This window comes from Daktulosphaira vitifoliae, unplaced genomic scaffold (genome assembly GCF_025091365.1).
Source record: "Daktulosphaira vitifoliae isolate Bord-2020 unplaced genomic scaffold, ASM2509136v1 Scaffold_3, whole genome shotgun sequence".
Classification (NCBI taxonomy): domain Eukaryota; kingdom Metazoa; phylum Arthropoda; class Insecta; order Hemiptera; family Phylloxeridae; genus Daktulosphaira; species Daktulosphaira vitifoliae.
Window position 1 is genome coordinate 29,512,864 of NW_026099574.1, and position 26,786 is coordinate 29,539,649.

General features: G+C 24.6%; 3 protein-coding genes across 9 annotated transcripts in view; 2 read left to right on the top strand and 1 right to left on the bottom strand.

Moving 5' to 3' along the window:
- The first annotated feature begins 1,919 nt into the window (after positions 1-1,919).
- LOC126903018 (heterogeneous nuclear ribonucleoprotein R) lies at positions 1,920-13,904 on the top strand. Of its 2 annotated transcripts, XM_050680910.1 has the most exons (12): positions 1,922-2,299; positions 2,463-2,616; positions 3,927-4,156; positions 4,248-4,352; positions 7,729-7,905; positions 7,975-8,110; positions 8,172-8,377; positions 8,672-8,821; positions 8,880-9,028; positions 9,825-9,922; positions 12,663-12,879; positions 12,961-13,904. In XM_050680910.1, exons 2-11 carry the CDS (start codon positions 2,469-2,471, stop codon positions 12,872-12,874), a joined length of 1,611 nt encoding a protein of 536 aa, XP_050536867.1. In that variant the 5' UTR covers positions 1,922-2,299; positions 2,463-2,468; the 3' UTR covers positions 12,875-12,879; positions 12,961-13,904. The 2 variants fall into 2 exon arrangements, with proteins under 2 accessions (XP_050536868.1, XP_050536867.1); XM_050680911.1 differs by lacking the exons at positions 12,663-12,879; positions 12,961-13,904 and adding an exon at positions 9,996-10,027 and having other exon boundaries at positions 1,920-2,299.
- Positions 13,905-19,716: 5,812 nt separating this feature from the next.
- Positions 19,717-23,963, top strand: LOC126903021 (uncharacterized). 3 transcript variants are annotated; one of them, XM_050680920.1, is made up of 7 exons: positions 19,818-19,916; positions 20,051-20,107; positions 20,175-20,246; positions 22,445-22,516; positions 23,198-23,227; positions 23,285-23,371; positions 23,824-23,963. In XM_050680920.1, exons 1-7 carry the CDS (start codon positions 19,853-19,855, stop codon positions 23,892-23,894), a joined length of 453 nt encoding a protein of 150 aa, XP_050536877.1. In that variant the 5' UTR covers positions 19,818-19,852; the 3' UTR covers positions 23,895-23,963. The 3 variants fall into 3 exon arrangements, with proteins under 3 accessions (XP_050536879.1, XP_050536878.1, XP_050536877.1); XM_050680922.1 differs by lacking the exon at positions 20,175-20,246 and having other exon boundaries at positions 19,717-19,916; XM_050680921.1 differs by lacking the exon at positions 23,198-23,227 and having other exon boundaries at positions 19,817-19,916.
- LOC126903020 (tachykinin-like peptides receptor 86C) overlaps positions 23,874-26,786 on the bottom strand; it is an 85,741-nt gene continuing 82,828 nt past the window's right edge. For 3 of the 4 annotated variants that reach the window (XM_050680918.1, XM_050680917.1, XM_050680916.1), the window contains exons 8-10: positions 26,102-26,235; positions 25,421-25,589; positions 23,874-23,989 (exon numbers count right to left, since the gene is read on the bottom strand). In XM_050680918.1, the coding sequence (XP_050536875.1) occupies positions 23,914-23,989; positions 25,421-25,589; positions 26,102-26,235 (379 nt within the window). In that variant the 3' untranslated portion in view covers positions 23,874-23,913. Of the gene's footprint in view, positions 23,990-25,420; positions 25,606-26,101; positions 26,236-26,786 lie in introns of all 4 variants that reach the window. The other variant, XR_007703402.1, reaches the window with a different exon arrangement.

Consider the following 26,786-nt stretch of genomic DNA (forward strand, 5'->3'; position numbering starts at 1 on the left):
AGCTAGTATCTTGAGGGAGGGGATGTAAATAGGTGTCATTTCCCCCCCCCTCCAAAAAAACTGGGTTATTTTTAAATAACCCCTTAGGATGCTTTCATAAATAAAATTTAATTACACCCCAGTGTAATTAACCTTAAAATTCTTATACAAATTGAATGGTTCTTTTCCTGCTATTTTGCCCCAAAATAACCATTACTATCATAATATTATATTCATGTTGCAACTTTACAAACATTTTCATGGTATGGTTTATTTTTAATTTTGATGGGTTTCTCATAATAAAGAACGTGGAAAACCTATTAAATTATTTTATTTTATTGATTTTTAAAATTAAAAAAAGTACTTTTAGTAATAATAATAATGGCAAGACAGAATCTTGTGATCACATGAAAAAAATTAATTACGTTATTTTATTCTTATTATTTACAATTTATCATTTGATGTTATGTAGTAAATTATAATTATTGCCTAAAATAATTAAAAAAAAATTTTGATGTATGATCACCATTGCTTATTAAGTCATTTAAATTTAAGATTAATAAGTAAAACTAAATAGTTTTACCAATATCGTTTTTAACGTACTTAGGTATACAGTTGAATACGTAAAAATAGTCAGTCCGTAACACTATCTAAATTACATTTACTGTGTTTGTTATTATGGCCTGAATATTTCTTGTTTCCCCTCATAATTATTTAAAATAATAATTACCTAATTGTAAAAATACTTAATTACTCAAAATAACTTGCCTACATGTAGAATGTAGGTTTTAGCGTATTAGGAATTATAGTAAAAAACATTTGTCACTTAAATAAATACTTTGAATAAAAATTAAAAACTTTTAAACTATATAAAAGTATTTGAACATATCATGATTTGGCAGAAAAGAAGCATTTATTAAAATTCAAACCATAATAACAAACACAACAAATGTAATTTAGAGTGTAACATAGGACTACTTTTACGTATTCATATTGTCTACTTTAGTACCTTTATAAATGCGTTCCACTATTTTTAACAATTTGCGATAAGAAAAGTATGCTGATTTGTCGGACAAAGTGATACATTCTGTTATATACATGTGTGTGTGTGTGTAAAACAAATATGTTATAAATTAAAATTTTGTAAGTGTAATTTACAAGTCTTATATCAAAAACTAAAAGTGTTTAGAAGATCTTAAGACAGTTATTAATTCATCATGGAAAAAATGAATAAAATTGCATACTTTTATTAAATTTTATGTAGATCTAATTTGTTTGTAGTATAAGTAATGATTAAATAAAATAAAGTTTTGTTTAAAGTTGATAAACTAAGTTATATTATGTGAAAATGAGTTACATCATTGTTTTCAGGGTCAACAAATTTGAAGATTATTCAATTTAATTGTATATAACTTATTTATTACTATGTTTTAAATTGCACCGTAGTATAATTTGTTGCAAATAATATTATAGTAAGGCAATAGATCTACAAACACTGGTTGCAAAATTCTGTTCTGGTTTATCTGCAGTGATAAATAGGGTTATATGGGAAATTATTTCCGGGAAGTATATATATATATATATTTTCTTCACTGAACACGTAGACATTTTATAGCCCTGTCTAAGTAAAGAAGGATGTAAAAGTTTGGGGTCGAAATAATTTCCATTGTTAATTTTGTAAGAGGGGTTCGAGTAAAATTACTGAACAGTACAACTATAAAAAAAGGAAATAGTTTGAATACACTAGCTTGGATGAGGTAGTGGTAGAGTATTTGCAATTAAAAAAATGCTCTCGTAGTCAACAATCGTGGTTTCAAATTTGCAGAATAATAAAAAATTCTACTGAACCGAAGATAAATAGCAGTCTAGTGGGAGTAGATGGTCGGTGAAAAGTGCAGCGGAGCCGACCGGTTTCAGTTGGCAGCAGTGTTATCTGCAAGAGCCGTTACGACGGTCCAGCCAATGGGAGTGAGTAAATTTGCGAAAAACGGTTCCTGGATTGTTTTTTTTTGCACTATTCTCCCGCAGCGGCAGCGTCACTTTGTCGAAATTTAACCAATTTAACCCTTTTTCCGCTGTTCTCACCGACGCCGCTGCCGCTACCGCCGTCATCAGATCTGATTTGATCAACATACAATTGTGTGAGGTTCATACAGATACATTAGTTAGAGAAGTTAATTAGACAATTAGCACAAGACACCGGTTGCCGGTTATGTAAAAAGTGCCCGGAACCAAAAGGCTGTATCAAATGAACTACGTGTGTTAAAACAACTATTGCAATTCAATTAGAACACTTCCATAGGAGTTACCGGAATATTTTGTAAGTATTTATTTTGTTGAGTACGTTATATGTTTCCTTGGAATGTGGTATCTTTAATTTTTTTTATTTGATATCTGTTCATATTTGATGTGTTATATCATTTAGGTACCCTTATTGTCAATATTTTAGTATAATTTATTTAATTTATTATCTAATATTATAGTGAGGTATGGAAGTAAACAAATCTGGATTAAATGAAAAATCAGAAGATCAACAAAGACAAAGTGATGACGATAAAACTAAGGACCACAAAAAACTCCTTGATTATGGTATTCATGAAATGGTTGCAGACAGACTTGATGAGATATACAAAAGTGGTAACAATAAATATAGTCTTAATTGTCTTATAGTTTTTTTCAAAATAAAATTTTTTCTTGGCACCGCCCAATTTTTTATTGATCTTTATTTTTTATAACCATTATACCGAGTATAGTTATTATTTTGTGATAGCTACAGTAGTTTTTTATACTTAAATAAATGACCTATAGATTATAAAAATAAAATAAGATTAGAAGGTGAAGCAATTTTTATTCTAAATATTAAATAAACTTTTCATTAAATATATTGACATTGAAACTCATTAATGGTAATTCTGTAAATTTTTTTTTTTAATTTGTTATCAATATTTGATGTAAAAATATATACTATTAATTTTTCATGATGGTATAAATGGTATTTTTAATATTTATATCATCTAAAAAAAAAAAAACTAATTATGAGCTTTTTGTAAGTATTTTTTGTGTTTACTTATTGCCTTACAATAAAATACAATATATAATTTAATACATAATTATACATTATATATCAAATGATGTTAATAATAAATAAAAAAAAGAAAATTAGAAATACTATATGTATTGAAACCAAAGTATAATAGGTGACCAAAATATATATAATTTTTTTTAAAATACCTTAAAAAGTTCATTAAATACATAATTAAAAATAAATTGTGATCCTATAATTTGTTATATCACATAGATATTAATTTTTTTTTATATTTCAAGTGTTTTTCAATATAGTATTGTTAGAAAAAATAAATTATAAAATTATCACATTGTCTTTTTTTTGCGTAGTAGCAACAATATATTATATCAACAAAAAGAAATTCACTTAAAGTCACATAAAGTTTTATTATTTTTAAATTTTGATCTCTAAATTTTTTTACATATATTACTATTGAATTTGAGAAGTGTTTTAGTGTTGAAAATAAACATGTTTTGCTTATACATCAATTTTCTAGTAGTTCAATCGTAATAATAATTCAAGAAATAGTGTTAATCAAAAAATAAATTTTATATATACTTAAGGGAAATAGATATGTTGGTTAATTTGGACTTTATTTTTTACCAATTTTATTTTATCTTTGTAAAGTAAAAAATAAAATGAACATGGACATTTCCAGAAAGTAATGAAATATCTTTAAGTTTCAATATTTTTTTGTGCATTTACAAATTGTTCGATTTAAATAATTTTATACCTTTCAATAAAATGAAACTTTCCAAGAAAGTTGAAAGAATTAAATTATTATTATATACCTTCCTAAATGTTATGTCATATTACTAATATTTTAAATTTATAACATAAATATAAAGTCCGTTTAGTATTTTATATTTATAATAATTTTTAGGAAAATTAGTGCATTCAGATTTGGATACTAGAGCTTTGGATGCTCTTAAAGAATTCCCTGTAGATGCTGCCCTTGGAGTTCTTTCTCAATTTCTTGATAGCAATTTAATACATGTTTCAAATAAATCAGCTTATTTATGTGGTGTTATGAAAACATATAGACAAAAAACAAGAACTACTCAAGAACCTTTCATACACCCTCTTAAAAGCCCTGAATTTGATAAAGTTAAGGTATAAAAACATATATGTAACACTTATTTTATCTATAATTGTTACTAAAAATTGTTATTATTAATTTCACATTTATGATACATTTTTTTAGGAAATTTTAAATAGAACCAATTACAAATTTGATGTGACTACGGGACAAAGAAAGTATGGTCCACCTCCAGATTGGACTGAGCCTAAACCATCTGCAGGATGTGAAGTAATATAATTTTAACATTTTTAATAAAAAATGTTTGTTTTATTAAACCATAATTCCTATAATCTCATATTGAAGTCTCAGTTTTATATTTCTATGTTTATATAGTCCATATTGTACCCCTGGAACAAAACTGTCACAACTTAAAAATGTTTTAATTTAAACACTGTTTTACATATATTTATAAACTTTTCTACTTGCTTGGAATTAAAAAATTTATATTTTGAATTGTAATAGTGTTGCTCTAGTGTGCAATATTATAAATTTTACTATAGCAAATGTATATAAATTTAGACTGACTTAAAACAAAATTTTTCATAGGATATTAAATGATCATTTAGCAAAAGAATATAGAAAAAAATTTGCAATTGAGTGAAATTTAACAGTTATGCGTGAAAGCATTTTTATAATAATGTTGTTACTCATTGTCAGCTATCATATTTTTTTGTTCTCATTGTGCTGTTACTTCAGTGTGCTAGGTTTTTTAAGTTGATATTTGGATTTCTGAGCTGAATATTATCAAATATTCAGTTCAGAATTAACAATTACAATTATATTTATTTATTAGTTTTTTTATTTGTTAAATTATAATAATTACTAAAGATGGTCTAGATTTTAATATCTCATATAAATATTAGTTCCATTATAAAAATGAAGATTATATATATAATCCATTTATCAGTAACCTCTATTACTTACAAGATAAATACAATATTCAGATAAATTTTTTTTTTTTAAATTAATTACATGCGTTTCTTGATTTATTACTTATATAAGGTATGAAACTAAAAAATTATTAATTGCTAATAAATCATAAAATGTGTGTAATTAAAAAGGTCAAAAAATGTATCTTATTATATAATAGAACAAGGAAAAAAATGTTTTTTTGTGAAAATTACTTAGCGTATTCGGAATTTCAAAAAAATTTTTTCAACGAAAGTCTCGGTCACTAGACTTTACACTAGAAAATTATTGTCAAAGAACGGAAAATTTTTGCCACTCGCCTGTGAGCATTTTAAAATTTCGACCATTATCATGTAAAACTACGCCAGCGTTTTACGATTTAAGGTTTGAAATTTTTACCAGACCCGCCCAATGACATTCCTGAGATAAAGTAAAAAAATCAATTCAATCCGTTAATTTTTAACCGTTTTATGAGCTTTTTTTTTTAAGTCTACACGCATGGGCATTGCTTATTTCTGCGCATTCATTATTCTGATCCTTAATTTGTGTAATATGTATTTTTATTAGGACACTATTTTGCATTTGTGCATAGCACTGTATGTTATATATATATAATCAAGGAATGTTTTATGTTATATATAAATAAGTTAAATATCAATTTCAAGACAGTTATAATTATATAAGTTGTACATTCATTATCAGGACAGTATATTGTTAATAATCTTATTTTTTTCATATATGATGTGTAAGCCTATGAGTTTATCTCATTATAAATTGTATATATTGGGATCCATCTATGACAACTATGCTGTCCAACGTCAAATCACAGTTACCAATATTTTTATCAAAATTAAATTTTTTACATAGTCCCACGTATAATAACCTGCTGTTTTTTTTATAATTATTCTCTAATATAAACACAATTATTATAATTAGAATATTAATAATTTTTGTATTTAAGGGGCCTTGAACTAGCGCTATCAATATTTTTTTAGGCAACTTCTAAAATATAATAACCTAATATCCTTTTTTTTTGATCATCACTTTGATTTTTAGCAAAAAAATTCTATAGCATGTTTAACAAAGTAGAAAATATTAAATACCCTCCTAAAATAATTTCCGAATATACCCAAAAGGAATACCTCATTAAAAATAAATGTCAACCTTATATCCAATACATTTTACTATATTCTCTTTTTGAATTTATCTGATTTTAATAATTACATTTTTAGTATATTTTTGTTACACTGATTTTAATGTAATACTTTTTCTGCAAAACACTTATCGTTCGCGGCATAGCCGGGTACTCCTACCGGAATTAGTAGCCTACTTATGATGATGGCTTGAAGAGGCTTACACGCCAAAGGTTCGCAAGGCCTCAGGTCTGGGGCAGAGCACCACCTAGACGAAGCCTAGTTATCAATATTGTAATTATTTTATAATTAATGAGTGAGTTATGATAAACAGAACACCTTGTATAAAAACTATAGTCTTTTATTGTTATAGTTTATTTTTATTAATGATAATAATATAGTAAAATGTGAAATGATATTGATCATACTAAGCTAATAGCTTAATAAAAAAAAATTAACTCAATAAAGGAATAGATAAGTACCTACCTATAATTTTTGTTATTTCATTAAAAATTAATTAAGAACATTACTAAGTGTCAAAATTTACATCTACATATAAAAATATAATTAATAAAGTATTCAATAATCTAAAAATATATCAACAATCATGATAGATTCTATTAAAATAACAAATGTTTATAACACCTTAAATTTTTATTTTTATCACTTTATACCCCTTAATATTATAAGTCTTTTAGTTTCATGTGTAGTCATAAATTAATTACATGTTTTTTTAAGCTTACATTAAATAATTAATTAAACTTTTGGATAATCCAAAAGCAAACAAATAACAATAGTTACATCACGGTCAATTGTGCTCCAAGTACTTTATATTACCATGGTTGTATCATAAAATTCTTATCATTTCATAATTCAGTTTTTCTACAATTATTATTATTTTAACTACTTTGAAATTTTGACCATTCCAATAAATTTCTTGTATTAACACTTTCTTCTCTTCAGTGCTCAAAATTAAAGCGCCCTCCATCATTTTGGGATTTAACTTAAAGGAGATGTTAGATTTTACTCCAAATGGGGACTCTGTCCCTCCCCTTCCACGTAACTTTAACTACAGAACACGTCTGTATATTTTTAATGTAACTTGCATATATTATTATTGAAATATATTTATTTTATCACAATAAGTATAATTAAATTTTATGGATCACTAATGGGTTTTAAAATATTCGCCTATATTTTCCTTATTTTTTGAATAAGATCGTTTTTATTATTTTTTCTAATAATTATCTGACAATTTCCTTATGTTCATCATATAAATAGATTTTTTTAAATTAAAACTAAATTCATAGTTGAAGAGTTGAAGAAGTTAATAGACATCTATGATCCAAAAAATAAAAAAATTCTAGGCAAATATTTAAAATAATTAGTTTATTTAAGTAATAAAGTAATATAAAAAATGAGCTAAACTTAAGAGTACAATAAATATTTCAAGTATCAAGTAAAAAGTATGATATACAAATTATGTGTTTTAAAAAAATGTATTTTTATTTGTTTATATTACTACTTTGTATAAAGTATTAATAATATTGTTAATTTTTTAGATTTTTTGTGGAAAACTACCTAACACTGTGTTTGAAGACGAATTAATTCCATTGTTTGAAAAATGTGGTAAGATTTATGATTTACGACTTATGATGGATCCTCTTTATGGTACAAATCGAGGTTATGCATTTGTTACCTATACATCAAAAGAAGAAGCTGAAAAAGCCACAACTGATGTAATGATTAAATTTGAATTCCTAGTTTTGTGCATTCATGTTTATTTAAGTATAATATTTATTATATAGCTTGATGGATATGAAATAAAGCCTGGTAAATATATAAAGGTAAATATTAGTGTGCCTAATTTACGTCTTTTTATTGGAAATATCCCCAAGTCAAAAAGTCAAGAAGATATTTTGGAAGAGTTTGGTAAAATAACAAGTATGTTGTTAATTTTTTATTTTAATTTAATTTAAGCTAAAATATTATATATTTATTGAAGGTGGACTTGTTGAAGTTATAATATATAGTTCTCCTGATGATCGTAGAAAAAATAGAGGATTTTGTTTTCTTGAATATGACTCGCACAAGTCTGCTTCCGTAGCTAAAAGACGTTTAAGTGCTCCAAATTATAAAGTTTGGGGTTGTGATATCATAGTAGATTGGGCTGATCCACAAGAAGAGCCTGATGATGAAACAATGTCGAAAGTGAGAAAAACAGTCATTTTTAATTTGTTTGATACATTAATAAAAAGATGGATAAAAAATTTGTTCACAGTATAAGATAAATGGGATGATTTGTAGATTTTTTATTATAACTATTTCTTTTATAAATTATAGTTTAAACACAATAGTGTTTTGTAATTATTATAGTGTTGACAATAAGTAGTTTAATGGTTTTTTTGATTTAGCTAATTTTTGTAAAAATCTGTGTTAGTTAATTTAACTAAATTAGTTTGAATTGAATGTTTTAAAATGAAGTTGCAATATTTAAATTTTTAGGTCAAAGTTTTGTATGTTAGAAACTTAACTCAAGAAATTACTGAAAATCGTTTAAAAGAAACTTTTGAAGCTTTTGGCTCTGTAGAGAGAGTGAAGAAAATCAAAGATTATGCTTTTGTTCATTTTAATGATAGAAGTAGTGCTCTTAAAGTAATAGTTTATATGAAATCAAATGTCATTTTTATTTATTGTATTGTTTTTCATATAGGCCTTAGAAGAATTAAATGGTAAGAATTTAGATGGCACAATTTTGGAAGTTTCTTTAGCTAAACCTCCTTCTGATAAAAAAAAAAAGGAAGAAATGTTGAGAGCTAGAGAACGACGTATGTTTACCAATATGCAAGGCCGTACATTTGGGTAATACTCAGTATAGAATATTATTTTTCAAGTTTCATATTGAATTGGCTAAATTATAAAAAATTGTTTTGAAATAAAAATGTATTTTCAAATAAATTGATCAAGATTAAAAACCGAATTGATTTTGATTTTTTAAAATTTTTTCTATATCTAGTAAGTTAGTTGACCTATAACGTATTATTCTTAGGTAATATTAAGGTTAATAAATGTAGAAACCAAATGTAATTTAAAATCTTAGCCAAACATAAAATTTGACCTTATAAAGTTTAAAAATAGTAATATATATCTTGGTTAATTTCGATTTATAATTTTATTTTAAGTCAAATTTTATGTTCAATTAAGGTTTAAAAGGTGGTCATTTAATTTCTGTAATCGTTTTTTCAACAAGCACTAAAAATATTTGATATAGATGACCTAATTTACAATACATAAGAAAAATTGTAAAAAAACGAAATTATTTTGGTCTCATCCCTTGATTTTAAATATATATTTTATATTATTTCAATCCTTTTTATTTATTTATTGATAACATGAAGATTTATACATTTCTAAACTTATTTTACTACAGTTAAATATTTAATCAGTTTGCTATAAATAAGTAAACAAGGATTTTATTTCAAACAGTCATATTAATAATATTATCATATACATTATATTGAATCTAAGTACTTTGCGTATTTAGTTCTAAGTAAATTTATTTATATATTTTTCTTGCAATAATATCATTATAAACATTCATTTAAATTTTTTACAAGAATTCTTATTAAGTCTTAATTTTTATAATTTCTTGTTATAGTTTAATTCCACAGCCTTTGTCACTAATGGGAAGTGTTCCCAGACCAGAATATCGAGGAGCATCAAATAATATTCGAATGCCAGGTCGAAGTGATTTTGGTTAGTTAAAAATATTATTTGTTTTTTATTACAAATTAATAGTATTAAAAATTTTATTTGTTCATTATAACAGTCATTGGATTGGTTTGAGGTAATAAAAACAATTTTATGCATGCTCTTTAGATTGATTTAGTATTGCAAATTCATGTATTTTTGGTTCATTATTTATTGATTATAATTATTTTAATTAGTAAAATATTGATTCTGTAAGTGAAAATCAATGAAATATAACAATTTATTTAGATAAATTGTTTGAATATTAAGTTTTTAAAACATAATTTGAGATTTTAATATTATTCAATTCAGTTAATTTATTTATAGTATCAATTATTTACACATGAAATTCAAGTTCATAGAATGAAGTCATAATACATAACATATTACTTTATAAATTAGTATTATATTTATCTTTATAAAAAAATATTGATAATTTTATTATATAGTGTTATAATATTACTTTGTGCTTCTTTTACTCCTGTTCTATACATTTTTATGAGTATCTGTTATTTATGGAGTATTTGTGTATCTATATAGAGTCAATCCATGCCAAATCATCCAGAAGTGGTTGCACGACCACCTCATATTTTACTGAAATTTTCAGGGTTTATTCATTATGCTATATTTAGATTAAAACAATTTTTTTTTTTTATGATCTTCCCATTTTTATGGCTATTTCAATTTAAAAAAAGTTAAAAATAGGTAGATCGTTAAAAAACACACAGATTATTCAATTTCAACTCAATCGAATTAAAATTTTAGATTTGACCTTATTATAACTTAAAGATTATATTAAAAAAAAAACATTAATGTGAAATTCTAAATTTTAATGACTTTCAAAAAATGGCCCTTTTTTTGTGAAAATTGACGTTTTTGAACTCACTTAAAACCATTAAGAAGTTACTATTTTATTGTGATTTTTACATGTGGTATTGTATAGTGTATAATCTATGTATAATCTATGTTTCAACTAAATTTCAAATATTTAAAACAATTATCTTGTGATTAGAAGCCTACAAAGTTAGAAATTTTATAAAAATACGCGTATTCTAAGTGCAATATCTCTGTTGGGGGACTTAATTTCCAAAAAAAATTTTTTTAGTTTTGTAGATATATATCTGTTCTATACATCATAAAAATTTGAAGTTTGAGAAAAATGTGTAACATGTAAAATTTAGCATTAGAAAATCAGTAAAAATCAAATAATTTAATGACAGTTTTTTGTTGTTTTCAAACCACATTTTTGTAATTTTTTTATATATCATTGTATATGTAATATATTATTATAATTCAATATAATTATTAAACACATTATAAATATAAAATTCATTATTTTAGTTGGAAAATAAAAAATAAATAAATAAAATTATTATGATAATATTGTAAAATATTTTAATAAATATTCATGGTTTCTCTAGTAGTTAGAATACTGTTTCTTCATAAATATCAGTTAATGATATCTTAAGACTTCTTTTGGTATTGTTATTAATTGATAAAAATCTGTGATTTTCCCTATTCCCGGGAATACTTTTACACAATTTAAATCCCATATTAGGTGTTTTGTTGTACTTCTGATGTGGGTATTTTAATGTATTTTATCTCTTTAATTTTGATGTATTTTGTTACTTTTTTTTTTTATGTTCCACCAACTCCATCGCTGGCCTATTTTGCCATGACACAAAACAAACCACTTCTGGATGATTTGGCATGGATTGACCCTATATTTTTAATATAATTTTTTTTTATTGATTTGCTTATTTAAGACCTGATACTTCTTAAAATAACTTAAGATAATTTATTTAAGCTTCGAAGCAAAGCTGAGAAGGTATTAATTTTACTACGATGTGTTTTTTATTTTTTGTCTGATACTACCTTTTCTCAGCTCTTACCGAACAGATTTCTTTCAACAATACGTCAAAAGATCACAAATCGTATCTAGTCGACGACATTACCCTTAAAAATTGAAAAAATTTCCTTCGTTCCCCGTAAATGGGGGAAACCTCCAAAAAAATTACAAATTTAAAATCGCTAATTTTCGAAATTTTTTTTTAAAACTGCCATAACTTTCAATAATGATTATATCATTATAATTTTTCACAAAAAATAACTTTTTAAAGTGTTCCGGAAATACTGACACATTTATATATATATTTAATTAAAGGTTATAAGGGAAAAAAAATATTTCAGACTTTATTTTGTCTACACATTGAAAATAGTTACCAATTACTATTTTTGTGTGAAAATTCTCGATTTCATATTTTATATTTTTAACTTTATAATGCTATAACTTATTGAAAAGTGTATGGATCATTACAATTTTTTTATGAGAAATAATATTCATATTCCTGTTTCATTCGACATATTTTTTTTTTTAATAACACCATTTCCCTTTATTTATTCATATATTACACTTATAAATCTTAAAACTTGTAATCAGGATATAAATAAGGAAATAGGAGATCGTGTAGTTTTTGGAATAATCCATCAATTATTTAAAATTAAACACTTCAAATTTGCATCGAAGCGTTTTTTATGATAGTGATTTTAATTACTGTCAGATATCATTATACTTGACCCCACTATTCCACATCCCCACAATGCTGGGTTTTTTTTTTTGTGTAAAAATATTTGTTATCCAACTTCTTTTTGTTTTATTAATTTATATTTAAAAATAGTACATGTTTTAATTATTAACAGCTAAATAAATTGAATAAATGAATATATTTTAATATCAATATTTTAGAGTGGGCATCTTGGGGATTTAATTCATGGATGTGGCCATCAGCACGCTGGGATACTGGAGCTCCTGCAGGACATTGGGGTTCTGCAACAACTGGAGCTAGACAATGGCTTGGAGCTACTCAAAATAGTCGTTCCCGGGGAAATAGTAGTGGCGGCCGAGTTGGTGCAATTGGGAATAGTGGTAGTATTAACCACATGAAATTTAAAAGATAAACACGGTAATAATTGTTTATTATTTGTATTAATGCTAAATTTACTTTTTTTATGTTAGAGATTTAAAATCTTATTTTTATTTTTAGACGAAAAGAGTTTCATTTAAGTCTCCAGAAAAAAGGGGGTCAACATATTTAGACCTACAACTGCCTATAGATATAGGATGTCAGTTCAAGTAACTAGATGATGTGAGAATTATAATGCTTGTATATTTATATATTTGTGTCTCATTTTAAATAATGGTACCATCTTTTTTTTTGTGATTGTCATTATTATATCAATTTCTCCCTCATGTTACCTAATTTCATTGTTGTTTAGATGTATTTATTATTATTATTATTATCATTATTATTATTATTATTATTACTTCCAACTTGTCTTTCGGTTCATATATCTTTATCAGAAAGCTACAAGAGCTGTGTTAAAAATTTGTTTTTTTTTTTATTTGAAAATTCAATTTATTGTGACATGAAATTTTTGTTATTTTTGCTAATTTTTTATCTTGTTAATATGACTAAATTTTGATTCTTTTTTATTTACCAAAATTCTTCCCCCTATTTCTGGAGGCGTATTATATTGTTGTTTAGGGGGACCAAAATTTTTTTAATAAAAGTTTTTACTAAGCATTCAATGTCTTTTCGTTTGAATCAGTCAAAAACAACTTGACGTGCGTATTATTTTTTTATACTAGTAAATTAAGAGATTACACTTCAATTTCTATTATATTACTGCTCATAAATATTATTTAATTATTATTATTATTATTATTATTATTATTACTACTACAACTACATAATATAATTATATTGCTTAAATTTATGTAACATAAATTGTGAGTTCATATAAAATGATAGTTTTAATTAATCACATCATCTTTGTATCTATATTAATCTTGTATAATTTAAATTAATTATGTAATATTTTAATTTTTTTGTGTTGAAGCCAATTATTTCATAGAAGTTTTGTCATGAAATGTTGTTTTTTCATTATGTTTAGTGTTCATTTAACAATAAATAAAGTGTAATATTAAGTATCAATTTTTTATTTTTACTAAAATTCTTTTATTTATTTTTTTATAAATGTTATTAATGTAATAAATTAATAAGAAAGTATTTTGAAATATTACAAATAAAGACATTACATAAATTAAGGTGATCTTAATTTATGTTATTTTTCCCCTCTAACATCTCATTTTTAATCATGTAAAAGCATAATATAGAAGTCTTTTATTTCAGGTATTACAATAATATTAAAATATTTGTAGATATTATATTCTGTAATACTTAGAATAAGGTGATTTATTAATCACAAATCAACCTAATTAGTTGAAAAGTAAAAATACACAGAATTTTTTGTTAGTTTCTTTAAGATCCATATGTTTCTTATTATATCAGTCAAAGATTTTTTTTATTTTCACTTCTTATACCTTATAAAAGTGTCAACTTTTTCAAACTGTAACATACATAATTAACTAGTTTAAATTCAATTTCAAAAATGACTAGTGATAAAAATAAAATCTACATCTCGCCTACTGTCATTACTAGCATGTTAATAACTTCCAGAATACGGGTCTAAAAGTTGTTGATTAGTCATTTTCTTAATTAAATCATCACCTATTAAATAAACTAGTTAATAATACATGTTGTCATTTGAAAGAGTTGACATTTTTATAAGATATAAGAAATGAAAATAAAACACTGGTTCGAAAACTCGTACCCCGAGTGCGAAAGACTAGCGTAACCGACTCAATAACCATACATCACACATGATTTAGGAAAAAATGAAAAATTTAAGCTAGTTCAAAAATTCAAAGTCGTTTATCTAAATTTGGGAGACAAAATATTTAAAATAAGTTTAAATTAATGTTCAATTTAAATTTGAAGCATGAACTTTTATAAAAATCGATGCACTGATTACTATGGATTGTCATAGTAATCAGTTTATCAGGGGTATTTTAATATAAAAAACTCAACCCAGCACAATGGGGCGCGGCACAGTGGTGACGTGCCATAGTTGGATCAAGTATAATGATATCTGACAATGATTAAAATCACTATCAAAAAAACGATTCGGTGCAAATCTTTAGATAGTCTTTAATTTTGAAAAATTGGTGGATTATTCCAAAAGCTACATGATCTGCTATTTCTTTATTAATATCCTGATTAAGTTAAGGTATGTCGAATGAAAGAAGTATATAAATATTATTTCTTATAAAAAAATTGTATTGATCCATACATTTTTCAAAAAGTTATAACATTTTAAAGTTAAAAATGTAAAATATAAAATCGAGAATTTTAACACAAAAATAGCATACGGTAGCCATTTTCATCGTGAAGATAAAATCAAATCTGAAATTTTTTTTTCCATAATAAAGTATATTATATTAGCTTTAATTTAAGATATATATATAAGTGTCAGTATTTCCGGAACACTTTCAAAAGTTAAGTTAAAAAAGGTAATTTTTTGTAAAAAAGTTGTCATTTTAAATCCCCCAACTGTGAGCAGGTAAAGGGTCAGATTTATAAAAAAAAATATACCAAATGATAGGTAAAACATTATGTAACTATAAAAAAAATATTATATGGATTTGGTTATTTTTTGGAGATTTCCCACATTTACGGGGAACGAGGGAATTTTTTCAATTTTTGAAGGTAATGTCTTCGACTAGATACGATTTGTGATCTTTTGACGTATCGTTGAAAGAAATCAATTCGGTGAGAGCTGAGAAAAATTGGTATCAGACACAAAAAAAAAACGCGTCATAGTAAAATTAATATCTTCTCAGCTTCACATCGAAGCTAAAAATTATAAGAATATAATTGTTTGTCCATCATATTATCAAAATATAGGTAAAAATAGAGATTCTCATTAAGGAAAATTAATATTAGGTTTTTTATCCTTAATTACATATTATTGTAGAGTTTTTGAATAGTTTCCGAGAAAATGAGTGTCTTATCTCTAATGAATCAATTATATAACAAATTTGACTTGTAGTTTCAGTCAACTTTCCTATTAGCCAATATTAAAAGTAATCTTTATACTATTATTAATATTTATTTCTACAGACTTTAATTCTGTTAACTTTTTCTCTATTTTTTGAACTTCTGTTCTTGTTAATTATAAAGTTTATTTACGTATTGACATTTTTACGGCCTACAATAACAGATTAATGACAGTGTTGAATTTTCCCATAAAATAACTCTTGTTCGAAATCTTAGTATTTTCTATAAGACGCAATGGGTCTATAGAATATAAAAAGATACTTTTATCTATTTAATTGTGTCTGTATTGTAAATTACAAAAATTATTGGAAAATTTGATGAAGAATATCTAAGTTGCAAACAAACTTAAACAATAGTAATTTTATAGTAAAATGTTCAATAGTAAATTTTTTATAATTTATACGTAATATAATTTTTATTTAATATTTATGTAAATTTAACATGCAGTACTAGTTTGAGTTTAACAATATTTTATGTATAAAATTTACAGCGTGGAACAGATCTAGCTGACAAATCTTATAACTAATATTCTACATAACATTTTATACATTTTTCTTTTTAATCAATTTTTACATTATAGGATTATATTCAATTAAAATACGTACGTATTATGTTATTTTTCAAATGTACAAAAAATAATTTATTAAAATTAACATTTTTTTTTTATGATTTGAAGATAGCCATTAATAGATAAGTTTTAAAGAAAGATGTTGATACCAAAACTAAGTGTTGATAGACCAAGATAGAAGAACTTTTTAACTTAATTTTTGAAAAATTTCCAGAAATACTGACACTTTTATATAGATCTTAAATTTAAGCTTATGTAATATCCATTTATATGAAATAAAATTCGAACTTTATATTGTTGACAAGATAAAATCAATAAAAGTTTCTTCAATTGAAACAGTACCGTTAGGAATTGTTAGGGGCTAGTTTAATACTTGATGATCTTGGTCAAAACCAAGAATCGGAAGCTACCCGACGTCTGCCTAAAAACGTCCCTATCTCCTTAAATGAGTTTTAATTACCCGAAGGAGACACGGGGAATCTTGTACCTTAATTATAGGGGATAGATTATTAAATAAAGTTAGTCTATTGTTTTATGTCAACGACAAAGTAAAGTTATATTTTAGATGTTCAGTTAATATAAGTTATATGTAATATACAATACGTCTGACCTGAATCCTAATACAGAAAACAAATTAAGTTATAAATAAGACAAAAGTAATAGTATTGAAAACTATGTCTATAACGGCCACTCAAACACAACTGCCCTTTGTTAGATCGACGTCAGTAGCTCCGGGCTACACACGAGTAGAATTGTCACATTAGCATCTCCTTCTATGCTCATTAATATGTATTACGAATTAAATAAATGGAAATAAAACGTGTATAATATAAGTGGTAAGAACATAGTAATAAATGTTCTTACAATATGTACACATACCTTAAGTCTTGGACTATTTGTTCTTTATGAGATGCATCTGGTGTAGAATCAAACATAATTGAATAATATTTTGATTCTTTAATACAGTTTAATGCTTTTTCTCTGGTTACCTTTCCAAGAATGGAAATTGTTTCGTTTTGAATTTGCGGAGAAAAATAAATAATTACATTATTTTTAGTGTTTACTTCTTTAATATGCTTTGCCAAAATTGGATTATAACGACTCAATAATTCAAGAGTATTTAAAAACATTCCACAATTAGATTTTCCAAATTTTTTGTCAGTACCTCTAAGAGCAAGATTATTTACTGCACAAAATAAAATAATGTCAAATAAAATTTTTAAAAGAGTTTTCCACTTTTCTTTTTTAGTTTTTATTGAATTCTGTAAAGTACAATCAATGTTCTTGTCTTCATAAAGTCTTTTTTCCAAATCTTTCCATTTAAATACACATTGTCTATGTAAAGGGCTTTTCTCATCATTTGAAATTTTTTCCAATTGTTGAATCCCAAAGAAATGCTTGAATAGTATTGAATTTTATCGATGGAAAAAAGAACACACGGAAAACAAAACTGTAGTTTTTTTTGTTTACTATAAATTAACCATAGAAGTCTAACTTTTTCACCGTTAAGTAAAGTTCTGTAAAGCCATTTTTCATGAAAAGTCTGTCTGTTTCATCTAGTGGAAAATTGTAGTTTTTGTAATTTAATAGTATTTTTAATAGTATTTTTAAAATACTATAATTAAAAAAATGTATTTAATTATGTTAAATCAAATCTTGGGTAATAAGTTTCCATCAATAAAACTAGTGTTGAGTGTGTATTTTATAAAATTTGTTATTAATTTAAATGTTCACAATAGTACTTCATTAGTTTATATTAAAGTTAAAATATGTTGGCAAAAAACCAGAATACTTAATGAAAAAAATTTCATTCTGTTAAAAAAATTGAATCATTTTACAATGATTGGAGAACATTATCAAAATATGCGATAAGAATATCACCATTATATACTAGAAGTGAATAGGAATTTGTTTATTAATTTGATATCGCTCACTCTAATGCTTAACACTTGATTAAAATGAAAGTTAATAAACAATTATTATTCGCTCAGAGAGATAAGGGGAAGGCGAGGCTGTCGATAAATTTAATAAAAAACATGGAATAAATCAACAAATTAAAGACATAAAAATACCTTAAGTAAAAGATAAACTTTTGTTGAAATGGAAATGTTGGGGTAGCTATAAAAATGTTTAAAATAAATTCTTAATAATTAGTTGTTACGTAAAAAAAATATTTAAACCGATAAAATAGTTGCTGCATTTTTTAGATGCAAATAAGCGATAGACAAGCAGTGTATACAGTGGCGGCTCGTGGCTTGGACAACGAGATGATCGCATCCCCTACTAAAATTAATTAAAAGAAGAAAATTAATTGTATATCCTTAATTGTATATTTTTATTAAAAATGCAAATTTTTAAATAGTAAAATAGTTATAATACATTTATCGATTGCGAACATTAAAGTTGTTTCCCTCTGTATATGCAGGTACGCATGCACAAACGAGCAGTGTTAGGGGACGACCGACTAAATTTGACAATTTTTTATACCTATAACTTCCGGTATTATATTTAAAGTCGCACCTCTATTACTAGAATCCATGAGCCACTACTGGTTATATATATTAATGACAATCACGGAATCGTTTGGAAAAGAATAAAAACAAATTTTGTTAAAAGTTCCCTTGAAATCAAAGACTTCAAAAATTTACAATAAAAATATCTTGGTTTTTACATTAAAATATGTTTAATTTTATTTTACCTATAAATTAAATGGTTTTAATTATGAAAATTCATTATGTTGGATGCCAACGGCGTGTCTTTTAAAGAATTGTGTTTTATTTCATAAAGTAAAGAAACATATCAAATGTTATGAATAATCGGAACAATAGAAACTCTTTTCTTTGTTTACCTAACACCTTACATTGTACTTTTGATTTGAATATTATTTCTAAATGATATATAAATGCACATATGAGAAATAGTATTCAAATCGTTATATGAAGCTTTGTTTAAAATGAGCTCAAATGTAAAAAAAATCTATAATATATACTTTTTTAAGTGTGTGTAATGATTGTCAAGTATTTTTACATTTAGTTTGATTGGGTTTTTCTTTTATAACGTAAATGTAAAAAAAGAACCACTTACATCATTCGAGTGCAAAAGACAAAACAACCGAAGCTTAAGTAATGAGCGATTCTAAAAGACAATTCTTACTCAATACGTAACTACCCCCTAAGGCACAGAGCTTATATATAATTATTATTATCTGCGTTTGATAGTTATGTAAAAGCTACAATACATAATACAAACTACAGGGTTTAAGTAGTCTCAGATACCATTGTATCTATCAGAAATAAACTGTATAGATTATGAACAAATAATGGACCATCCTGTAGACATTCATTATGCTAGCTTTCAAATGTGCCTATAAATTGTTGTAATAATCGTGAGTATTGTTCTTTTGATAAAATGAAGTCGCTCGGAGTATGCTTCTTTTTGGTGGTATGTCATCTGATCATTTTACATGTAAAAGGTAAGGTTTATTTACTTTATTTTTTAAGTAGACAAACGGCGAAGAGTTTTCTTATCCCGTTTATAAGTAAGAATAAACATTACTTGGCACATATCATGAATTTTTTAATTGTAATATTGAAATTGTCATTTAAGAATCAGTTCAAGACAGAAGCGAACGAGATAGCAGTGTTTTAGCTAATGATATGACAAGTAAGTTATTAAAAATGTTTTTTTTTAACTCTTGATGAGTGATACAAATTAATGCATATACTTTTAGACTATTTTCGTACGCCAATACATAATCAACCTGAACACGTCCGAACGTATGATGATGATGAAAAAGACGAGAGTGTGTATTAAAATCTGTAATTAAGTTTAAAAGTGATAAACATTATATACTGAAAATAATCGTATAACTGTGCCTTAAATAATAACTTATAATTTTTGTCGGAGAAGCTATTAGTATTACTTTGTTCAGTTATTATTATACTTTGTGTTCGTATACATCATAAATCCCGAAGTATAATATAATGTATTATTTCAAATTATATTCGTATAAACTCAAATATTACGTGAAACATATCCAAGCATATCCAACTAGTGAATGCACAATTATACTTAAATACTCAGAACAGGTTGGATCAAGTACAATGATATCTGACAGTGATTAAAATCACTATCAAAAAAACGCTCTTCGATGCAAATCTTTAGATAGTGTTTAATTTTAAAAAATTGGTGTATTATTCCAAAAGCTACATGATCTGCTTTTTCTTATTAATATCCTGATTAAGATAAAGTATGTCAAATGAAAAATGGATATAAATATTATTTCTCATAAAAAATTGTGTTGATCCATACACTTTTTAATAAGTTATAGCATTATAAAGTTAAAAATGTAAAAAATAAAAACGAGCATTTTCACACAAAAATAGCATACGGTAGTCATTTTCACCGTGAAGACAAAATAAAGTATGAAATATTTTTTTTCCCTTATAAGTTTTAATTTAAGATATACAGGGTGATTTTTTTAACATAACCCACTCAATTACTTAAAGAATAATAATTATTAAACATTTTTTTTTTATTATTATCTTTAGTTACACATTATTCTTGAATTATTAACTATGTAATACTTTTTAAGTTCATCCATTATGCCTGGTAAGGGTGTCAACTTTGTTTTTTTAAATGGTAACACATATTTTTAATTTAATAAAATGTTTGAGTTTTTAATTCAATAATAAACGGCATTTGAATTTTTAATAAACTTAATTTGTTTATTAGATATAAACATTTAAAGTTTCAAATTTTTGAGTTAATATGCATGTAAAATAACAAGGGATTACAAATACATGTAGCTAATTGGATTTTTATGACATTGCTGTCACAGTCACGGATTGTTTATTATCAATTATGACTATCATTAGATATACTTTCTGTATTATCAGTTAGTGTATTTATAAACTCACAACAATGTACCTTACTATCATTGATAATAACAATGCTGTGTACTTGCTAATATCGATGTCATAAAAAATCAATTAGCTACCTGTATTTGTAATCCCTTGTGTATTATACATATATATTAACTTAAAAATTTGAAACTTTAGATGTTTATATCTAATAAACAAATTAAGTTTATTAAAAATTCAAATGCCGTTTATTATTGAATTAAAAACTCAAACATTTTATTAAATTTAAAATATGTGTTCTAATTTTAAAAAACAAAGTTGACACCTTTACCAGGCATAAGGGATGAACTTAAAAAGTATTACATAGTTAATAATTCAAGAATAATATGTAACTAAAGATAATAAAAAAAAAAATGTTTAAATTATTATTATTCTGTAAGTAATTGAGTGGGTTACGATAAAAAAATCACTCTGTATATAAATGTGTCAGTATTTCCGGAGCACTTTAAAAAGTTAATTTTTTGTGAAAAATTATATTGATTTGTTCATTTTTAAGAAAGTTATGGCAGTATTAAGTAAAAAAAATTGAAAAAATTAGCGATTTTAAATTTGTAATTTTTTTGGAGGTTTCCCCCATTTACGGGGAACGAAGGAAATTTTTTCAATTTTTAAGGGTAATGTCGTCGACTATATACGATTTGTGATCTTTTGACGTATCGTTGAAAGTTATCCGTTTGGTGAGAGCTGAGAAAAGGTAGTAACAGACAAAAAATAAAAACACATCATAATAAAATTAATACCTTCTCAGCTTCTCATCGAAACTAAAAATAATTAACACCTTATATTTTTAAAATACTTTCTAACTATTATTACAATTGCATAACTAATCAATTTTAAAACCTTTACCTGTTATCAATTTTATTAGTTGAACAATTACTACATAACGTGTAATAAATAAATATTTGAAGTGCTTGTAACAATATCCGGAAAAACACTCTTGTTAAATTGTCGAATATGCGTTGAAATTTCCTTCCGAATAATTTCCTTTGTATTATTTCCGGTCCATGTACATTAAATAATAGTATAATGTATAATGTATAATGTATTGTCTAAAAAAAATTACCTTTTTATTTTTCAGTTCCTAAATTGGCTAATGGTAGAATTAAGGTTGCTGTTATTAATGGTGGTAAACGAGGAAATCAGTTTAAAAGTGAGTTTTTATCATTAATACAGCGTGATCGGTTTATCATAAACCACTCATTTATCCTCAAAATAAATAAATGATTGGCAAAACAATTTTTGATTTTTTTAGTTATATATAATTCTTGATTTATCAGCTAATATTTAATTTTTAGAATCATTACTTAAAACTTGAAGGGGTGTCAACTTTATTTTTTTTAAATGGTGACATATATATTTAACTAGCTTATAAAATAGGAAATAATCTAATTAAAATAATTACTAGTCGATAACGACTTTTGGACAAGTATTTCAGAAGTTATTAACAATTGACTGGAAGTGGCTGCTATTTTTATCATTTGTCATTTCTTGGCTCGCACTCTTAGTTCCGCCCTCTTAGTCACGCTTAGGTATAAAAATGATAATAACATCCAAAGTCCTGTCCAAAAGTTGTTATCGGCTAGTTATTTTACTAATTAGATTATTTTCTATTTTAAAAACTAATGATATATGTATGTTACCTTTTTTAAAAATAAAGTTTATACCCCTTTAAGTTATAAGAAATGGTTTAAAAAGGAAAAAAAACCAAAAATGTATGTAACTGAAAAAAAACAATATGGTATTTATTTTTAGAATAATCGAGTGGTTTTTAATAAACTGATCACTCTGTATAATTATTTTATTCAATACTATCCTATATTTTTCATAATAGATTTTATGCTTACCAAAGATGTGCCCAAAGGTAATTTAAATTTTTTGTCAAAGATTTTTTTTTTGATATATTTGAATTGGTTTTTAGAAGAAATTCAGACAAAAAAAGAATCTTACATTCCCATCAAAGCTTATGGAAAACGAGGAGGTGAAAGTTACTTGCCAGTAATTTTAGGTATTTTAAAATTTTTTTTGACAATATAATACTACATAATAATAGTATTTACTAGGTATTATTGTTCAATATTATACAAATAAAAAAAAACAGCGTTGGTGCAAAAACTTGGAGATATTCTTTATTTTCTTTTTGTGATGCAAAATGTAATTTACAATGTCGGTACCAAGGGTTAATAAAACATGTTTTAGTTATCTAACATGTTATTTATATGATTTAATGTAGTAAACTTACTGTAGGTTTAATATAAAAACATAAACACTCAAATGATTATGTATTTTCATTGTTTTTATTGCATTTTAATGTTGTAAAAATTATTCAAAAATAAATCGTAACGATAATTTTAATGTGAGATACATGTTTACAAAAAATAACAATTACAAAAATTTAAGCCAAAAATGTATCTAAAATTAAATTTTGAAAAATAATATATTTTGTTCACTTTTGTTTAGGTTTATATTCAGATTCAGGTTACATAGATCCGTTTCAAAAATGGCTAGTATCAATGCCTTATTATCATTAATTTTCTTATTAAGCCGCATTCATAATACAGTCGAAGATAATATAAGCATTGTCGTCGAATGACTTTTGGTATTTTGCAATTGATTGTAATTACAGCTATAACAAATGAATTACCACAATGTTACTTTTTTAATCTATTTAAATATATATCATAAACAAATTTATTTATTTTATTTTATTTTCTATTAAAAGCTTGGAATTTGTAAAAATATTTATTTATTATTGTTTCTATTCAAATATTTATGTTTTTTATGTTTATTTATAAATAAAAACTAGAATGATTTATTTTAGGTTATAAAATATAATGAATTTTCTGTGAAACCATCGTCAAAAATTATTAACACTTATATGTAAAACGAATACTTAGATTTTCAAGTTTATTTTATAATATTGTAATGAAATTGAATATAGTTTATGATTAAAATAATTTTATGAAATATTCATCTTTAGACTGATTGTAGTTTGTTAATAATTTAAAATTGAGGCTGATAAAATGTCTTGTTATTTTCCTAATGCATTTTTATTGTAGTCATCGTACTTTATATATTCAAGTATATTATTATTTTTGATTCCTGAAAATCGTTGTAGTTGCTATAATATAGTTCATTTTTAGTCCGTATATCTTGAAGATATTTTTATGAATATGGTAATGATTGATGTATCATAGTGTGTATTTCTTTTATTAGAATTTTAATTAATTTATACAATAATTATAAATATATGCCTATGTAGTGTGATAAATAGAGTATGATTTTTTAAGAACGATCCCCTCAATTTTTTCATTAAATAATGATTTTTTAATAAAAATGTAGAAATTCAATTTTTTTAGTAGTTAAATAATAATTGTTCAATTATTTATCATTTTATTCCTGGTGCTTGATAGTATAAAGGTGCCTATTATAATTGGTTTTGTATTAACACAAATATAATCTTAAGTAAATAGTACATATATAAAGTGTCTTATTAATTAATATTTAAAAAAACATCAATTTTGTTGCAAAGCCACTCTAGTCAAAATTATATACACATAGTATACTGCAACACAAAAAAACTTTTTCTGTAAAATTTTATAAAAATATAAATTACATTTTATATTTAATGTTTACAACAATGTTGACATAATAATTTTTATTAGTTTACTAATTTTATTTTATTTCGACTGCAATATGTTTTTAAAGCATAAAGATTGTTTTAATACTGTTGTGGTATGTTGATTGTGACAAAATAAATATTAATTAAAATTTTCAAAATATAATATTTCGCAAATTATTTAGTCTAAGTTGACCTTAGAGTAAATTTTTAAATGTGAAAATATATTGTTTAAAAAAAATAGAGATAATGAATGTTGTTAACTTTGAGTCTTATTTACTTGTTATGAAGTGATTAAAAATTTCTCAAAATTCACTTTCACGCATGAAGTTAATAATATTTACTTAGTTCTTAGTTGTTGTCATATGTAAATAAAGATTCCTTAGCTTTCTATTTTATTATACAGAGATCTTTTTAATTATAAGAGAGAATATTTACCTTTTATAATTAACATTATCTGATTCAAGTACTCCTATTTCTGTGTGATTTTTACATTGAAGATTTAGCATCTTCGGTTGATGTGCTACTTCGTTGAATTCTCCGACAAGACATAATACTTGAACTTCTTGTGGTTGTCGTAAGCGTTGGACTCCCAATGATGCTGGACCTGGTGAATCGTTCTACTATATAATATCAAAAATTAACAAAACTAACATTTTAGAAAAAAATTTAATTAAATTTTTGCCTAAAATATTGTGGATAATTGTTCAATATCTTATGTTAAAATAACAAGATGTTTTGATATTTACAAATTTTCCATTTTTTTTTTTTTTTATAGATCTATTGTATTATATTCCATGTATAAAATAATATGCTAATAAGTATTTAGCTAGAATGAATAACAATATTGTAATCTAAATATTGTATTTTTAACATGCATCTTGAAAGTGAGCCATAGTTGATTGATAGTATCGAATTTATTCATAAATTTATAAATTTATTCATAATCTGTTTAGATTATTACTAATTTGTGTATGAAAGAGGAAAAATTTACCCTTAGAAACAAATACAATACTAAGCGTGGTAATTTTATGTGAACGGTTTAAGTATGCTGCAGTTTCTTGAAATTTAGTTATAACCTTTTATTTTTTAGACAATAATTATTTTAATTTTAGGTACCTGATTTAGATCTAGTCAAAAAGTAATGGGATGAATCACCATTCACTCTAATAACATTCAAGTCATTAGAATTTCTTTCAGATTTTCTGAGACAGGTACAAAAACATAAAACAGCTTTAAAGTAAGTCCTGAACCTGTAAAATATATTAAATTTATATAAAACTATTAAAGTATAATAGTTAATTAGATAATTTATTTGTGTGCCCGACCCCAAGTAGTTGGGATTAAGGCGAGGAAGAAGAAGAAGAGATAATTTATTTGTGTAATATTCTTTTTTAGTATTTATCTTATGTTAATTAATATACTCTAAGACGTAAAGTTAAAAACATAACTACAAATATTTTATTACGTCTAAAATACTATTTAATAGTATAAATAGTCCAAAACATTATATAAAGAAAGGAGTTTTAAAATATGATATTGTAATTCTTAAATTTGCAAGAAAATCAATTTTGGACAAAACTTTATTGGCAGAAGATTGTAATTAAAATATTTAAATATATCTTCTGTAAAAAAAATCGTGTAGAACAGACTTTACTCCTTCACAATTTTACAGTAAAAACTGTATTTACTTTGATTTGATAAATTTTTAATGCAACTTTTCACTTGTACTTATTTTAAGTGCTGAATTATAAATTTGAGTATATTCGTGTAACATAAGTTTAAAGCATTAATATGTAAAACC

Coding starts and splice junctions, on each gene's coding strand:
- LOC126903021 (XM_050680920.1), top strand. CDS start 19,853: ATGAAGTCGCTCGGAGTATGCTTCTTTTTGGTGGTATGTCATCTGATC. Junction 22,517..23,197: donor ACGAGGAAATCAGTTTAAAA/GTGAGTTTTTAT, acceptor TTTTCATAATAG/ATTTTATGCTTACCAAAGAT. Junction 23,372..23,823: donor TTACTTGCCAGTAATTTTAG/GTATTTTAAAAT, acceptor ACTTTTGTTTAG/GTTTATATTCAGATTCAGGT.
- LOC126903018 (XM_050680910.1), top strand. CDS start 2,469: ATGGAAGTAAACAAATCTGGATTAAATGAAAAATCAGAAGATCAACAA. Junction 8,111..8,171: donor AGAGTTTGGTAAAATAACAA/GTATGTTGTTAA, acceptor TATTTATTGAAG/GTGGACTTGTTGAAGTTATA. Junction 9,923..12,662: donor GCCAGGTCGAAGTGATTTTG/GTTAGTTAAAAA, acceptor TCAATATTTTAG/AGTGGGCATCTTGGGGATTT.